The sequence below is a fragment of the Serinus canaria genome, chromosome 19 (assembly GCF_022539315.1).
Source record: "Serinus canaria isolate serCan28SL12 chromosome 19, serCan2020, whole genome shotgun sequence".
In the NCBI taxonomy this organism is placed as follows: Eukaryota; Metazoa; Chordata; class Aves; order Passeriformes; family Fringillidae; genus Serinus; species Serinus canaria.
The window spans coordinates 5,686,734-5,699,043 of record NC_066332.1 but is presented as its reverse complement, the minus strand read 5'-3'; the positions used below and the strand labels follow the sequence as shown (position 1 = coordinate 5,699,043).

General features: G+C 45.7%; 1 protein-coding gene across 8 annotated transcripts in view; it reads left to right on the top strand.

The window, feature by feature from the left end:
• RFFL (ring finger and FYVE like domain containing E3 ubiquitin protein ligase) overlaps window positions 1-12,310 on the top strand; it is a 29,256-nt gene that overhangs the window by 14,348 nt on the left and 2,598 nt on the right. For 4 of the 8 annotated variants that reach the window (XM_018919339.3, XM_018919342.3, XM_018919341.3 and 1 more), the window contains 5 exons: window positions 3,536-3,720; window positions 8,131-8,535; window positions 10,040-10,126; window positions 10,463-10,670; window positions 11,840-11,863. In XM_018919339.3, coding sequence (XP_018774884.1) covers window positions 3,541-3,720; window positions 8,131-8,535; window positions 10,040-10,126; window positions 10,463-10,670; window positions 11,840-11,863 — 904 coding nt within the window. In that variant the 5' untranslated portion in view covers window positions 3,536-3,540. Of the gene's footprint in view, window positions 1-776; window positions 1,017-2,739; window positions 2,803-3,535; window positions 3,721-8,130; window positions 8,536-10,039; window positions 10,127-10,462; window positions 10,671-11,839; window positions 11,864-12,310 lie in introns of those variants that run through there. The other 4 variants (XM_050981695.1, XM_018919340.3, XM_050981696.1 and 1 more) reach the window with 3 other exon arrangements.

Here is a 12,310-nt window from a genome sequence, read left to right as displayed (position 1 = left end):
GCCTGCATTATGAATTTTGTCTTCAACTATGAATGGGAGGAAAACTTTGACATCACTGGTATTTCCTTCAGAATTAAATTTATACAGAACTCTTGGCATTGTGTAGAACGTGTTAATGAACTGATGATGAAATGAATTTCACTTTCCTGTTTAAATCCAGTCAAGAGAGTCATGGCATGCACAACTTCATACTGGAAAAATAAATAATCAAATCAATAAAAGCAGTTCAGCAGAGCATGTGGAGTGTTGGCACCACTTTGTCCATGGGAAGCACCTCCCTGTCATTTGTTGGATTTCTTCTGGCTTTCCTTAAAGCAACTGAAGAAAGAAGATGAAACAGCCCCTTCCCAGGGTGCTGATTGCCACGTGGGTGGATGTGTTTGCAGGTCCAGGATAGACTGTTTGATCTTGTGTCCCCACCCTTGATGAAACTCCCTCTCCCTTTGCCCTGGCAGATGCTCCAAGCACAATGTGCACTTAGCATTTAGGGCAGGTGGTTTTTGGCTGCCAGCAGTCACTGTTGGGTGCCTGCCATGGAGCTTCCAGTTTGCCAAGCCCAGCTCAGCTGCATGGCTCAAGCAGTTGTTTCTGTGGCTCCATGAGGCACTAGAGGCACCTTGTCCAAGGATAATGCTGCTATCAGTAGTGCCTGTAATATCAGCTATGCCAGTAAGTCCACATCTTTTATTCAAGATGTTCCTGAAATCCATGCTGTCATTAAGTTTTCCAAGCTGTCACACTGTTATTAGCCAAGTTACTGTAAGTATTTTCCCAACCCTGGAGCACAACACAGAAGTAGCTTTTTCCACTGGGTGTTCTTTTATCTGGGCATTAGTTTGTCACTTTGGTGTAGATGTGGAACTCCTTGGGTGTAGAACAGCAGCTCCTTTGCAGGGAATTGACAGGATTTAGGGCAGGACTCTCTGGTTCTGACCTCAGACTGCCACATCTGTAACGTCCATCCCTTGGGGAAATGAGCAGTTCCTGGGCTGTGCTGACCACGTACCTCCAGATAGGTAAGAGAATAAAAAAGAGAATCATTTTCCTGTAGCAAACATTGTAGAGATATCAAGGAAATGATCATCCTGAAATTCCACTGAGGCATTCTGCCTGTAACTTGGTGTCCTCTATCACTGGCAGTGCTCATTTCCTTGGCTCTAGAGCTGATCCCCTCCAGAACAATGGAAAATCAGCTGCTGAATCCTACCTGTATTTCTTGCTTATGTTTAGTGCAGCTGTAGGCAGCTACAGAGGTGTTTCATATGTGTACTCCTTTTTATACCCTTGGAAAAATGGATCAGAGGACAGTCCTGGTTGTTGTTTGTTTATGGGCAATTCCCTTCTATGCTTTTGTAGTTGAGCAGGATTAAGGTTCTTATAAAGCAGCTGAGCTTTTTGTTGGCCTTTTAATTCCTGGCAATCACAGAGCTACAGCCCCAGCTGAATGCTGAGCTCTGTCTTATTTTATCCCAGTTTGTGCACTGCCTTGTGTTTTTCTTCCCAGTGTTTGACATGTTGCAATGTTCCAGAGTGAATTAGTAGGCTGTCTTTTTCTAGGAAAACAAAGTTTTTGGGGGCAGGCAGTAGCATTTGTGTATTCTGTTATCGTGGGTGGCCTTCAGCTTGCAGGGGTCCTTGAAACAGGAAGGGAGCTGAACTCTGGATGCAGTTTTCCACTGCTGTGGAGGCTCTGAATGCTTGTTGGACTGCGCAGCTTTCATGTTGTTTAGATTTGTGATTCCCAGGAACAAACTAAACCTCCCAAAGAATGTGATTTCAAGTAGAAATTCTGTATTTTTGCAAAAGAAAGACTCTGTTAACTTCTGAGTAAGAGAGAGAGCTTGAAAATTAACATGCAGAGAGAAAAAGGGTAATTGTTTCTTTTATCTGTGCCATCTGAAGTGCGTGTTTGATTGCAGGGCAAAGCTAATAGAGATGGATGATAGATTATTTCTGTTGGTGCAGTGCTTTCCTCTGTGTATTTATTGGGATCTCCTTGCCAGCCCAAGTGCAATCCACACTATTTATTGAGATCTGGGTGCCAGCCCAAGTGTCATTTCCAGTGCAGCAATGAGCACATCAGCTCCACCACGAATCCATGGTGTGAATGTGTAGATTTGTATTTAAACTCTGCAATGTGCTGAGCCTGCAGGGAGGGCTCCTGGCTGAGCTCACAATGTGAGCTTTGAAAAGCGTCTGTGCAGGACAGCAGGGACTCTGACCAGCCAAATTCAGCCAGGTTCTGAAAGGATCAAAGATGCCTCTAAAGCAACAGATACTGGAACAGCACCAGAGTGCAAAAGCTTCCCAGTTAAAGTACATCAGCCCCAAAGATTCAGCACAGCCTAAAAAAAAATTAATTATTTTACCAAATAACCTTTAGGATTCCTTTCCTAGCCCTGTTCCCTTGGGAATCTGGAGTTTCACAGTGGCACTACTTACTGAGTAACAAGCAATGAATTGGCTGTGCAGCTGAGAGATGTTTTATTTCCAGAAGTTTATAAAATCAAGCAGTTGCTGAATGCTATCAGTGAGGGAGCTGATTTTTAAGACATAAAAGAAACAGTTCAGGAACTCCCATGTGAGAGCAGAAATGCAGAGGAGGCAATTTGTATTCAGTTTACCCGTAAGTGATGACACATGGTGTGTGCTCCAGAAACTGAATGCCCAGATGAATTCAGATTTCTTTGTAAACTCCCAAAAGCAAGTTTATAGCAGTGTATTTCTGGAATATTGCAGCAGAGGTGGTCTGAGAAGACTGTGGAACTGAGCATTTTGCACTGGACTGTGTTAGGATTTTTGGTAAGTGTGTGTATGTGTGTATATGTCTGTATACATAAAAAATTTGACTTGAAAAAATAAACAAATGATTTTGTGTCTTAGCTGCAGTTGTTTTCCCAAGCAAGTTACCAAAGCCAGTATTTGATTTTCTTACATTACTGACATTGACCTGCTGTGTGATGGCTCAGCCTTGTAATGCTGTAAATTCAGCCTAGAACTGCAGTGTGTGAAATCAGTGGCTCCGCTGTCCTTGCTTTTATTTTATCGTTTTGGATTTGTAGCTGTAAATCTGTGGAGGGATTTAAGATAAAGCTGAAGAATGGCCATCTATGTTCCTGCTGCTGATTTTATTTAACTGTTCTGTGCTATATAATTTGAGCTTTTGTGTTCTTTTCCTGGTGCATTATTACATCCTGATAAGTATTGCAGCTTATATGAAATAGAAACAGCCTGTTAGAGCAAACTCACAATCTGATATAGCCAAGTGGAACATAAAATTTATCTTATCTTCATTGTAGTCTCTTAACTCTGAAGTTTCAGTAATAAAGTTCTTTTGGTCTTAATTTGTCCCTTTTCACCAAAGCTGCATCATGCTGGACTGAGTGTGTGGGCTTTGTGTGCACTTGTCAGAGGAAGGATCAAACATGCTGTTAAAAATGAACCAGGGGTGGGCACTGAGCTGCATTTCCTGCTGTGTTGTCACCTGAGCTGCCAGGCTGTGTCCCTGCCCCTCTGACAGGTGTTTCCCTGGCAGGTACTATGTGGGCAAGCTGCTGTAACTGGTTCTGTGTGGATGGCTCCCCTGAGGAGATGCAGCCGCCGCCGGCAGCCCGAGCCCAGGCCTACTCCAACCCTGGCTACAGCTCCTTCCCCTCTCCCACTGCCTCTGAGCAGAGCTGCAAAGCCTGTGGGATGCACTTCGACAGCTCCTCCAGCAAGGTGAGTCCTGAGCCTGCCCTGCCAGCTCCTTCACTTAGTTACAGACACACATTTTGTACACTGATCCTCAGATCTGCACGTCCCGTATGGGAGAAGACAGCTCATCTTGGCTCTGGGTCTTCAGTCATTCTGTCACAATTAGTGTGTGTTGCCCTGGTTTTTTAAGATTTTTTAAGCCTTCTTGATGTTTACATTCTTGTAATGAACTTTCTCAGACACTTTAGGTAAATAACTTACTGTTTTGCATTCTTTTACTGAGGGGGAGAAATTTGATGGACTGTTGGTTTGTCCACTGTCATTGGAGAGGTGGCACTGTCACCCTCCAATCCACTGTCACTTTTGGAAATCTATAAATGTTGGAGTCAGAATTTAACTTTCCCTCTTTTTACCTTGGAGAGTCCAGTGTCCACCTTGTTTTATTTTGTGTCCTGGAACAACAAATGTGACTGGAAATCCTTCAGCAGATTTCCTCAATGAGAAAGCCAAACTGCTGATAGTCACTTAAAGAAGCATTAACTTGAGCATAAGTTATTACATTTCTTATTTAAAAGCACTAATGTTCTTTAAAAAGAAATATTGTGGCAAGAAGTTTAATAATGTTTGTGCTTTCAGGAAAGGAAGATCTTCCTGTTTTCCAAACTATTGTTGCTCAAGCTAAAAGCCAGTGAAGTTTTTTGAGGGTGTGTGTAGAACTGCTGAGCAAAAATAGCCCCAGACCAAACCCAGATCAATTTTATCTTACTTGTAAACTTGATTTGTGGTGTATAAATGCCAAAATAATTGGTACCACAAGACTTAATTTGACAGCAAACCCTGCCTGGAGCATTATTTGGACATGGTGGGTCCTTTAATGCTGCTTGAAAATGTTCCAGTGAGGAAAATTGTTCTGTGTCCACACTCTGTGGCTTAAGAAGTGTCTGATCTATAGTTACTGAACTTAAGTATGTGAGAATTTAAAAATAATGGTCAATTCTGGCCACAGCCCTTTCACATTATCTGGGAACGTTCATAAATTGGTTTTTCTTGCACTTTTTTATATTTATGCATGAGGACACTCATCTGAGGAATGGTGGGTCTGGGCAGAGCTGCTGCTTTCTACTCCCAGGGCAGCAGGGATGTTGATGCATTTTTGCACTGAGGAGTGCAGTTGCTTCAGCAATCAGACTCTGGTGATGTATTGTGGGGTGTGTGAGTGTGCTGAGCCTGCTCCTGGTGCTGGGTCAGCTCCAGTGGGGCCCTCCCTGCTCATGACTCTGTCATGTTGCCTTTGACATTGTCCTCATTCAGCCACATGCCCTCACAAATACTTGTGGAGAGTTACCCTGCACTCAGCACTTGCTGTTGGCCATGGCTGCAAATAGTGGATGGAGACAGTTCTGAAATGAAAGCATTTAGGCAGCTGTGAGCTCAGCAGCAGAAGCACAGCCCTGTTTTCCCCAGTATCCCCTAAAGAGCTGTTCTGTATGAGCTGCCCTTAGAGCAGTGTCTTGTCAGAGCCATCAGTGCCTCCAGCTGAGCTCTGACAGGAGAGGGAATGCTCTGGTGCACAGATTATAGAGGATCTGCTAAAGCTGTTGGAAACATTCCTGCCCTCAGCAGCTTCCCCCTTTTTCTGTAGGATCTGCTGTCTGTACCTGTGCTCATGTCCAGCTGCTCCTGCTCCAGGCTGTCGGGGAAATTGAAGTTTATGTTCTGTACTCCAAAGGGGGCTCCCAAACCTCCTCCCTCCTTCCTGCTGCCCACTCCTGAGCACGGATCTCTGGGGGTGACTGGAGCCCTGTGCTGCAGGTGGGAATGCTGGAACAGCTGCAGGAGGGGCTGCCAGAGCTCACCCCTGAGGTCTCTGAGGGAGAGAAAACATCCCTTAGAACACACTGGTGTGTTTGTGAGCCATGGGAATTCCTCAGTGCTGTTGCTATGGAGGGAGCACTGTATGAAATCTCACAGTGCTGCAAGGACAGCATGGAAAACTGCATTCTCTCCTGGGAGAGGCAGCACCTTTGAACTGCAGTGTCCAGTTAATGTTTATTCTGAAATACAGGGGATCAAAATTAATTCCTTCTGCACTGCTGACCATAAGGATAGCCTAGATTGCTTTAAAAAAGCCCCAACCCAACAAACCAACAATCCCCCCCCATAAAGCATTTCAGGGCTGTCTGACCACACTGACTGTGCTGTCAGTGAGCAGCAGTCAGATGTGGCCTGACCTTTTAGGAAAGTTTTAATGTGCAACAACATTTGAAACTAATCCTTCTGAAGAACACACTGTCTTGAATTAATGCTCTTTCAGTCAGAGTTCAGTGAAGTGTAAGAGCTGCTTGATGCTGAGATGTAGCCAAAATATCCATGTTCAAACACTTGCTGCTCAGATACAGTCTGAGGAAGGTTTTTTTTTTCTCTGAAGATAAATCCTAGTGCTGAGCTGCTAAGTCAGATACATGCCTGGGTTTATTTTCACTTCCCAAATGTATCCTTTGATAACTGAGGCAGGATTACTGTTAATTGCAAGAACATGTTTGATAGAAGAGTCCTTGTGCTGTGTTTGCTTTGTGATACCTCAAAGTGGGAGTGCTCAAGGTGGGGTTTTCTGGCTGGTGGAAGGTCCTTGGCAATACAGGGGTTCCCTTTGCAGCCAGTTTGGCAACCTGCAGGCCATGGGGAGGCTTCCCCTGCCAGAGAAAAGTGGGGCTGCTTCAGGGTTTTGGGTTGTTTTGTGCAGTTTTTGTGTGGTTGGGGTTTTTAAATCTCAGTTCATCTGCTTGCTCCCATGTCAGAGATGGGGGATTCAGAGGGCATGTGTTACCAACAGAGTTATTTTCCACTTCTGTGCCTTTGTGGATTTGTTTTGTTCCCCTGCTCTAGGCACACACGGCCATCAGTTCCTGTCTCTGCCCTAAAAATTCCCCAAGGAGCAGGATTGCTCTTGCAATCACAGGGTCACAAAAAGTCAATTGCATATTAATTTTTTTATGGTGATGAAGTTAGGGAAAACTCCTCCAAATTGGATCTTCTGTGGAAATTGCCCTTCCTGCCTTGCTTTGTGTTTGGTGAAAGTTGCTTTTCCTTGGCAGGCCCCCAAACAGCAGTTTTGAGATAAGGTTTCAAGAGTTTTTCTCTGTGGTAGAAATAGGAATGTCTTAAAATGCTTGAGCAGGAAATTGGGATTCTTCCCAGTAAGTGTCACTGTGAGTGTAGTACAGGCTCTAAATGAGAGGTCTGGAGGTGTTAACTGGGGAGCAGGGAGGGTTTCAGGCTGAAAAGGGCATCAGAAAGAGCTTTTGTAAGCAAGTAGTGTATTTACAGCTGTAAAACATTGAAGAACTGGGATGTTCTTCAATCACTAGAGCAGTTCATAAACCAGTGTTTTGTCTTGGAGTTTGTATTTATTACTTCTCCAACTCCACCTGTGTGTTTTTCCTTGCACAGCTCTGAAGGATCAGCGTGTCAGGATTCCACAGAGGTGCTTGGCTCCTCTGAGACTGTGAATTGGCATTTTTAACAGCACTGAAACCACTTCTCTCTTCCCCCAGGACTTTTTAACAGGCACATAATGTGGCTGTTCTGCTGCTGTTCCTATTGGAAAACGCAGAATTTGTCTTTCCAAAGGATTGAGCAGTCAAGTTTCTGCAGAAGTCAGCATGGACTGTGAGTGCTTGGAACTTTGAAAATCAAGCCCTGAGTGACAAGATCAGAACCAGTATCAAATATAAACTTTTAACAACAGAATTCAGTGTGTAAAGTTTTTAACTGTCTGGGGCATAACATTTCCAAAACTTCCAACACTTTCTGTCCAGCACTAACTGGTACAAAGTGTGCATATTGTTTTCAAAATAAGCTATTTTTGTATAGACAAATGTCAGATTCTTTGATGTTTGTGAGACCTTGCTGTTCCCTGTCCCTCTTATGGTGAAACCGAGGTTCATTCCGTGATTGCAGCGAATTGGAGAGGGGAAAAAAGGAGGGAGGAACATCATTCATAGCAGGTATTTCTGAAAGAGGAATGTTTTTACGTCGTTCCTTCAATGTTGAACTTCTTAGTGCACAGAGCAATGTGCACAACTAGCTGGAATTTACTCAAAGTCTGCTGCCTCAATCTCAATTTCCTCTGGCTTAAACTGCATGAGCAGGTGCAGAAAATTCCTGTCGTGTGAGGGAATCTTGTCAGGATATCACATTTCATTCTGGGTAAATGGAGTGGGCATGGGGCTTCTCCAAGGCTCAGTGATTGCTCAGGGATCAGTCCTTTTCCTCCTCTAGGAGCATGGGTGAGCACTTGGCACTTTGTCATGGATTGGAGGGTTTGGATTGTGCTTTAGGAGCAGCTGCTGCTTCCTTCGGCTGCGCTGCCTGCCCTGTGTGCTGCTGGCACAGGGCAGGGGCTGGCTCTGACTCTTCCCCTCTCTCTCCCAGCACATCTGCTTGGACTGTAAGAAGAACTTTTGCACGTCCTGCTCAAACCAGCCCGAGGGTGGGCCCCTGCTCTGCCACCTCTGCCAGCGCTTCCGAGCCACGGCTTTTCAGCGGGAGGAGCTGATCAAGATGAAGGTGAAGGATCTGCGAGATTACTTGGCCCTCCATGAGATTTCTACAGAGTTCTGTCGTGAAAAGGAGGACCTGGTATTCCTGATCCTTGGCCAGCAGCCTGCAATTACCCAGGAAGATCAGATAAGAACAAGCACATTTAATACCAGTGCTCGTGAACAGCAAGACTTTGTGAGTCACCCCCCAACCAACCTGGCCTCTCCTACCTCACACGATGAGTCCTCAGTGTCTGCAGATCCCATCTCAAGTTCAGAAGCTCAGGAACACCAACAGGTACAATCTCTGGCCAGAACAATCTTTTGCAAACTTATTCATCTCCATTTTCGGATTAACTACTAGGATGCTGCATTGTGGTTTTGCTGTGTAAAGCTGTGACTTGCTGTCACTAACTTTGATGTGCTGTTCATTATGGAGTTGAATTTGGTGGGCAGTGCTGAGTATCTCGAGCATTCACTCTCAGAACATCATCACTGCTCTGGGATGTGTTTTCTCTGGTGCTCTGGTCCCCACTTCCATTGCCACAAGGTGCTTCTGTAACTGCTTCCTTTGGTATTTGCTGATGGCTTCTGGCACGTTTTTGTAGGTGTAATTAAATTGTTGGTACTGTTCTTTAATTCCTGTGCCAGATAACAAGGACAGCCTAATGCAGTTTTGGAGCTGGAACTGATCAGAGGTGATGGGGGCTGGGTGAGGTTTTTGGTGTCTCCTGCACTAAGATCAATAGAAGACAACCCCTGAGCCTGTTGCCAAGTCTTGGTTTATGATGAACCTGCAGTTCTGATGAACCTCGGCAGGGGCATTTGAGTTTAATTATTTTTTATTGACCTTGCTTTGTTTGTTTTTCTGCTCTCTGCTAAGGAAAGTTTACTCAGTGTTTGACATCTGCTCCTTGTCCTGTTACAAAGTTAATGGGTGTATTCAGTTCCCTGTGGGCCAGAGCTGTGAAAATGTGTGTACCTTCTGCTTCCTCAGCAGATTTATCTAGTTCAACAGAAGAGTTCTCCCGTGAGAATGTTTTTTACAAATCATTGAAAGGCATTTCATTCCCTGCTTTTCTGGATATTGCCATTCCAGTTTTTACCAGCTTTGCTCTCTTTTCTCACTGCCCCATGATACATTTCAGCTTCTTGTCCTGACTTGCATGACATGGTGCTGCAGTTCAGGCTCTTTGATCCTGATTGTTATTCTTGGGCTCTGTAAATATTAACAAGTCCCCACTTGGATAAGTGAGATGGTAACATTACAGTCTCTTTGTCAGTAGGAAACCAGAGGGAGCAGTGGCTGCTGGGGGTGAGTCAGCTGAAATTACACTGCTCGTTTGATCAAGTGTTCAAAGCAGCTGCCCAGCTTTTCTCCTCCAGCTCTGTCACTGCTGCTCCCTCACTGTCTCTGCCCACTCCAGACCCCACCTGAGGAGGTGTTTGCCTGGTTATTGTGAGATCTGAGCTGTCAGAGAGGGCTCTGCACTGAGAACTCTGACACCACACCAGAGCACAGTGTGACCTTCAGGGAAGGACTGCACATACACAATTACAAATTTGGTGTATAAATTTGGTCTCCTCCTGATCCAGCCTGGAGTTCTGTACTGGGGCTTTAAAGCTTCAGCAAGTGTTACTCTGTGTGAGTGCTGCACAGGGAAAACCCTCTGTGAGTGTGCCTGGCTTGGGCCTTGTCCTGCCTGTGTCCTTCCAGAGGTCAGGGACTCCAGTGACACTGTCCTGGAGTTGATTTCCCTCCAGAAACCTACAGCTGGTGAAAGCTTCATTTCCTCTTCCAGGCCAATGGTCATGTGCCTCCGAGCCCAGCCTGTGGAACAGCAGCTGAGAATGCAGCAGAAGAAGCAGCAGCAGAGGATGAGATACAGGTTTGTGTGTCCTGGAATTGGATGGCAGGGAATACCAGGTTTCCTGGGCTGGATTTGCTACCAGACATGAACAGTAACTGAGGCTGACCAAACCAAATCAACCCTTTCTGTGGCATCATCTTGTCCTCCACATACAGAAAGAGCTGGTGTCACTTGGACACCATGACAGAAATTATTGTTCTATCTCAAGATCTGTGTTTCTGGTAGATTAATTCAGAGTAGCCACTTCTCTGTACATCCAGACCTAAATTCCTGCTAACACACATGCTGGAAGTTGATTAAAATCCTAGTTCAAGGTGTTGAGGGCATGAATGATTCCCTGTGTGCTCCCCCCAGTCCAGTGACTCTGAGGATAACCTGGTGCTGGGCAGGAAGGCCTCCCTGTCTGACCTGAGCAGCGTCGGGGACATCAACGCGCTCTCGGTGCGGCAGCTGAAGGAAATCCTCGCCCGCAACTTCGTCAACTACAAAGGCTGCTGTGAGAAGTGGGAGCTGCTGGAGAGGGTCACTCGCCTCTACAGAGAGAAGGACCTTCAGCATCTAGGTGAGAGACTTGGCCAACATGGGCCTGTTTCTCCAGGTTTAGCCTTTTTATGGGCAGCTGTAGAAGGAAATGGAGCTTAGCTGACATTTCTGGTGCAGCAGAGTGAGGAGGAAGGAGGGAGTGTTTTGTACAGAGTGAAAGAAGCTGAGCTCTGCTCACCACTCCTTGTTGTTGTTTGAGGAGAGTTCTGGGAGCCTTGCAGCAGCAGCGTCCTTCACTCTTGGTGTTGTGCATGCCCCCAACAGATCCCACTGGGCACTGCCTCACCCTCACAACAGCTGGGTGGTTGTACATGACTGGATATGCTGAGCTCTTATCTCTTGGCTCGTGGTACCTGGCAAAGCCAGCAGGGAAATGCCCTGCCCAGGCAGGAAACTGCCACTAAAGAGCAGCTGGGAGATTCAGGATGTGCTCAGTGCAGTGGCTCCCAGGGCTGCCCAGCTGTGGGTAGCTGGGGCTTCACTCTCTTACCACCAGAGTGTTCCTGGGCCTGCACAGGTGGCTGTGAGGGGACACAGGTGTGTAGAGAATATATCTGGCCTGATTTTCCAGGTGCCAGTTTGTACTTCCAGGGGATTTCTGAAAAAAACCATGTATTTGTAAATTACTTACAAGAGAAACTTTAACAGTTTGATTTCATACATTGGTTTTTCAGTGCTGTCCAGAGTAGTGTTGTTTTCTTAAACATGTCTCTCTAGGCTTTGTCTTCTATGGATGATTCAAGATTTAAGACAGCAGTTTTGGGGTTGCATTCTTTCATTACCTTGTGCTTTTGATGCAATGTGTCCTTTTCTTTCACTCACTCTGTGTCTGTTCAATCACTTGGTGATTGTGTAACAGCAGAGGAGCTGGCACAAGGGGCTGCTGCAGGTCCAGTGCTGAGAAGCCAAGCTCTGCACACATTCCAAGGCTGTCTTAAAAATTGAGACATCCCTTTGGATCCCTTTTCTCTGGGAAGCTTTAACTGTTCTGTGAGCTCAGTATCACAGAAGGTTCTTGTCAGTTGTTGAACCTGTCCTGATCAGAGCCCAGCCTGACCCTCCCATGGTGAACAGCAAAAAGCAGTTTTGGTTCAGCAACTCCCTCAAGGTTTTCAGCCCCTGGGCCTGCTACCACTTCTCTCCCAGCTTTTCAGATTCTCACCAAATTCCTCTCTCCTTCTGTTGCAGTTTTGGACACTGACGATCAAACTGGTGAGTGAGATCCTTAATCATGTAGTTGTTTATTGGGAAAACCCCTCCAAGATCCAGTCCAACCAGCACTGCCAAGGCCACCCCTAAACCATGTCCCCAAATGCCACATCTACATGGCTTTTAACTCCCCCCAGGGTTTTTTATGCCACCACTGCCCTGAGCAGCCTGTTCCAGAGCTTGACAACCTTTTTGAAAATGGAGATCAGGAAAAATTTCTATCTAAACCTCTGTGGTACAACTTGAGGTCATTTCCTCTTGTGCTGTTACTTGGGAAGAGAGACCCCTGTTGCTTCATTTGCCTCTTCACTGAGAATCTCAGTGGTATTTGTTTCCATCTCACAGAAATTACTGTGTAAGAGCTAAAACCTCTGCTCCTTGCCAGCTGATGGAGCAGCCACAAGGGCAGTTCCTTTGCAGGCCGTGTCCCTTAGGGAATCCCTCCAGCAG